Here is a 4,949-nt window from a genome sequence, read left to right as displayed (position 1 = left end):
ATGTAGAAACCCTCTTAAAGGGTGGTCAGCTCCTTGGTAATCATCGTTACCTTTTGTATGGTGGTGGTATTGGCAGTGCAACGATTCTTCTGTATCTGGAGGACCTGTGAGACCCCGATCAGCATGCCATTCTTCGTCTCAAGAAATCTTCCATCCAAAGGAATATTATTGACAAACTTCTGCAAAGGAGAAGAAAACAGCTGAGACAATAACCTTCGACCCCTTTGCATGGATTGCTTAACAGCAGTCAGACAGCCACAGCAGGTAAACTTGTACGGGTGTGCAGAACAGAAATGGGTGTATCAAACCACCAGCCTCAGAAAGTGATAGGTCAAGCCACATCCCTGCATGGCAGAACAGCCTGCCCGCCTTCCTTACCTGGGTGCCGTTTTTATAAAACATTAGCCAGTAGGAGAGCCCTAACATGCTGTTCTTATGAACTCCACTTCTCAAGTCCGTGGGCAGGAGCTTCTCTCCCAGTACAACGTGGTACTGCACCGTCTCATTGTCCTAAATCCACAAAAAATCCAAACATTAGGACTCTCTTGACTTTCTAGACTACAATGCAGTTAGAGGTATAGAATAAGAACAGCTCCTAAGCATCTGTAATAGCTAATTAAGCCCACAGAGCCTAGTAACTCCTTGTGACAGATGATGATCATACCTGATAACTCTGTTACTAGATGAAGCCATAAATGTTTCTTAGAACCTTTCAAAAGATTGAAAATTGCCACAGATAGATACGTCACAGCCAGCCAGGAAGGGGAACATGTTGTGCCATCTACCCACATACAAACCTACTCAGAAGTTTGCATTTGGAGTCCAAACATTCTTTTCAGATCCCACTGCAACACCCCAGGAAACCCTCTCATTTCTCTCTGCCACATTTCTCCCAGAACTGAGCATCAGATATGCTTCTCCTGCCTGTCTCAAATTCATTGACCTCAAGTTTATGATCTGACAGGGTACATGCTCCCGCACTTACCACAATGCATATTCGAACTGGAAGCAAGCAGTGAGCTTACCAGCTGTGTCACATTGGCAGTATGGCAGTACTCCTCAATGGAATTATTCCCAGGAACAAAAACAGTGTATTTTTCAGAGGACTCAATTTTTCCAATGAGCTGGTATTGCTAAAAAAAAGAAAGTCCAAACAGTAACATCAGCAATTACAATTGTACTCACTAAAAACAAATTACACATGAAATCAGTTACAAAAGCAAGAGTGCTAGAGGAAACGCTTGAAAACGGGCTATACAACAACTACTCAGTCACGCATGTCTGCTTGCTTGCTCCTCCTCCTGGGCTGACGTAAGTGCAGCTTCTTGATTAGGAACAAGCCTTCCTTTTCCTCTAGGTTTGTCTGCCCTGTACAAGCATGGGACCACCCGTGATAGACAGGTTGACTTCCACTGTAATAAGAATCCAGTGATATGGAGATCGAATTGTAAGAATATAGCTCTCTGGCTGCTCAAAAGAGTTTTCCTAGAAGGTCCCTCACGAGTGGTAGGAAACAGGTGGTCTCCCTTTTCTCACCGGGCAGTCCACATTTTTGTCTACCAGCACAGTTCTGACAACCAAGACAGTGCTCAGCTCGACTGCTTGCCTGTAGCAACTCCTTGAATGTGCTGAATGAGGCAACCGTCTCGAGCTGTTTCTCCAGACCTGGAGGACTCGGTGGGATGTTTCCTGAAGGCGGCAACAAAACCTGTGGAAAAAGCAAGTTCGTAAAGCAAGGTTGGGCAAAGCCTCTGGGGAAAAGCTCACTAGACTCCTGCCCTGCTTGCAAGAAAGGCAACTAGAAAAGGCCTCATTTTACACAATTCTGCAATTGCCTTAACTCTTATTCTGTCAGCCAACAGAAGAGGAACTCCCCTCCTGCTTGTCCTGGAGACAAATATTTTAAACATTAAACACTGCTGCACAGGAAACATCTGTCAGGATCTTGTGATAACCAAATATATTTTTGTCATTATATCCTTTCTGAACTGTCCAGACATGTATTCCTCCTTGGCCCTATTATAGATGCTGCAACACAAACAGGCTGCTGCAACTGCAGCATTTCCCAGCGTCACATGGACCAACGTACCTTACTGAGGACATGAATAATGCCGTTGCTGGCAGGGATATCACTGACGACTATGCTTGCATCCTGTATGGTTAATATCTGAAAATGCATCAGAGGGAGAAGCAAAAGGATTAGAAATTGCCAAACAACTTCAAAACAAATACATTGTTTGTTCAAGTTTGCACATGATTGATCTGGGTACAAGTTTTGAAAGATTGAAGGCATCAGTGTCCCATCCAGGATACAGCAGCTCTTAAGCAGTTTAACTTGGTACTGGTACAGAAGCATTATGTAGAAAATCCTTACGTCTCTGCTGGTGTTAATCGGCCATGTGATCTGTGGGTTGAGGGTGGGCAGTTCTGGCCTGTCATACTTTTTTAGCTTTTCACCAGTGAAGACACCTTCAAGAAAGTGGGCCCTGATGGGAACAAAGGAAGGTAAAGAAAAGATTAGGGCACTGTTTGTAATAACAGGGAGATACGTCCATACCCCCCAACATTCATGTCTCTCACATGAAGGAGTTAGTTATGCATGTGGAGAGAATGACGGAGGGAGTTCCTTGTCCTGATGCCATCTGCATCTATATGACAGGGAAAATCTCTCTCTGCAAAAACATGAAAAATAAACCCACTTCCCATTGCCTGTAGTCTGTTATGTTTTAAATGCCTTAGAATTCTTTGCCTGCCACATATTTAATTTTTCTTCTATATTTATCTCAGAATAACTCTTTCTTGGTCTTGTACAAACAGAAAACCCAGTTGCTGGCTTTGTTACTGTTGTTTGGCATAGTAAAGCAAAGGCAGGAGCCTTCTCGCACCTGACTAAAAATGGCAGCACGTAGGGAGTCAACCAGAAATCTTTTTCAGGCTTGCTCAGGTTTTTGATAGCTGCCTCTGATGGCACCAGGACAGTGACATTGGTTCCTGCTGGGATGCTGAAGAGAGATTTCTGTTGTCCAAAGCACAAACATGAACAAATAAGACATGCCAGTGCCACATCCATAACACGAAATATAACCAACGCCCATCCCGCTCTTGCAGTCGTGTGAAAGGGATGTGTAGAGAGACAGCATCTGCTCAGCAGCACAGCAGGCTCCCCTGGGCAAGGCAGGTAGGCGCTGTTGGCACTCAGTGAATGCTACAGGTGGTTTAGCCAAAAGAGCTGCCACCTGTTTGCCAAGGGAAAACCTGCTGCTTTAAACCCTTCTTTTGTACTTCAGTTAATCTTCAAACTCATTCAATCACATCCATAAATCCTTTCTGAATCCTCAACATCAGTTTTGGGAGCAGGTCTAAGATTTTTCCTGGCAAAAGCAATGGATGCAGCAGGACAGGGAAGCTGAAGCTCAATTAGATGCCATACATCATTTTCTGCTTCCACAGAATTGCTGCAGCCTCCTGTTATTGCCACTTTGGAGACAGGGTAACAACAAAAGGAACAAACATACAGTCTAAAAAACATGTTCTTCTGAAAAATAGCTATTACAATGATACCACTTTTCCTTTCTCTCCAGCACTATTTTATGTCAGCCAGGAGTTACAGATGATACGACCATGAAAATTAAGTGTAATACAGCCCCAGCTTCCTCCTGTGCTAGAAATGAGTGCCCCAAAACACACTCATGAGCCCTACTCTACCACCAGCTCCAGAGCTTTTCTACATGCCTGCTCTGTTTCTCCTTTGCTGATTTTTTTTTCTCTAATTAAAAAGATAAATGGAGTTGCCCTTCATCTAACAGCAGCATTCACAGAGACTTCATCTCTGCAGAACTTACCCATGTAGGCATCCCATGGCTGTTCTTACCTTAACCCAGTCGTAGAAGCCTGTGAAGTGGGAATTCCTGGCCAGCTCCTTCCAAATAGAAACAACAGAAGGGTTACCTCTGCTAAGCACTGAGGTTTCGGGGCTGGGAGACCCAGGGTGGGAGGAAGGAGCCCTTTGCATTATCAAACCTGGCAATAATGACTTAGACATTCCTCTCACCTCACAACCATTACAGGCACCACGTATCTTGGGGAGGGATGGGCACTCCTAAAATCAAACTTTGGCCACTAAAAAAATATATTCCCAAATAAACAAACTTTTTTCAGCTCATCTGCAATTGCTCATGTTTACCAGGGACAGGGATTGAATCCACAACAGCCTTTGATACTTCTAATGACAGAAAATGGGGCTAGCAGTTCTGTCCTGAAAAACTTCCTGAACAACAACGATGATTTCTTCCACAGTCTAGATGGGGTGAAGCAGCTTAGAAATTATTTAAATGGTTTCATTGGCATTAATCGGCCTTGACACCAGTTCTGATCCTGTTGCCTTGGGACACACCTGGCTGTCAGGCTAGAGCTAGAAGGAGTCAGCTCAGGTCACAGTGAAAAGCAAAGTGTGAGTAGAGACATTTCTGTCCAGCCTCAAGAAGACCTCAGAGATTTGCTTTTTACTCACTTTTAGAATGTCCCCATAGCATGTCATACCATCCCCGATGAAGCCCTCAGGGCAAGTGCAGGATCTGTCTCCTCCACCAAGTGGTACACACGTAGCCTGCAAACACAAGGAAAGGAGAAATTAGAGAGCAAACACAGGTTATGCAGTGTTACATCTATCTAGGCTTCCAAGGCCTGGGCTAGAGGGGCACACACACGCACCCTTCTCCTTTTGCCTTTATGATGACATTGAATTTATGCCTCACGCAGCTATGCCTAGGTGACAGCTTTGGTTGTGTGAACTCACAAAAATCAGAGGATCCACCTTTATAGCACCTCAGTGGCATGCCAGTAAGATGACATAACATAAAACCATGCAAATCTCTTGATATCAAAGCTGAAAAACCTCTATCAGTGAGCAGAGGAACCTCCACTGCCATGGCAGCCTTGGGACAGCTCTT

At 44.4% G+C, this 4,949-nt stretch overlaps 1 protein-coding gene across 1 annotated transcript in view; it reads right to left on the bottom strand.

Annotated features, from left to right (window-relative positions):
• Nucleotides 1–4,949, bottom strand: part of STAB1 (stabilin 1) — a gene marked incomplete at both ends in the record, with an annotated part of 36,176 nt that overhangs the window by 7,087 nt on the left and 24,140 nt on the right. The window contains 9 exons of the mRNA XM_010142142.1: nt 51–179; nt 379–510; nt 1,026–1,133; nt 1,607–1,708; nt 2,090–2,167; nt 2,375–2,486; nt 2,886–3,016; nt 3,872–3,919; nt 4,511–4,606. Of these exons, the coding sequence (XP_010140444.1) occupies nt 51–179; nt 379–510; nt 1,026–1,133; nt 1,607–1,708; nt 2,090–2,167; nt 2,375–2,486; nt 2,886–3,016; nt 3,872–3,919; nt 4,511–4,606 (936 nt within the window). The remainder of the gene's footprint in view (nt 1–50; nt 180–378; nt 511–1,025; nt 1,134–1,606; nt 1,709–2,089; nt 2,168–2,374; nt 2,487–2,885; nt 3,017–3,871; nt 3,920–4,510; nt 4,607–4,949) is intronic.

Source organism: Buceros rhinoceros, unplaced genomic scaffold (assembly GCF_000710305.1).
Source record: "Buceros rhinoceros silvestris isolate BGI_N320 unplaced genomic scaffold, ASM71030v1 scaffold37048, whole genome shotgun sequence".
NCBI lineage: Eukaryota > Metazoa > Chordata > Aves > Bucerotiformes > Bucerotidae > Buceros > Buceros rhinoceros.
The sequence above is the reverse complement of the archived record's forward strand: the minus strand, read 5'-3'. Positions and strand labels throughout refer to the sequence as shown.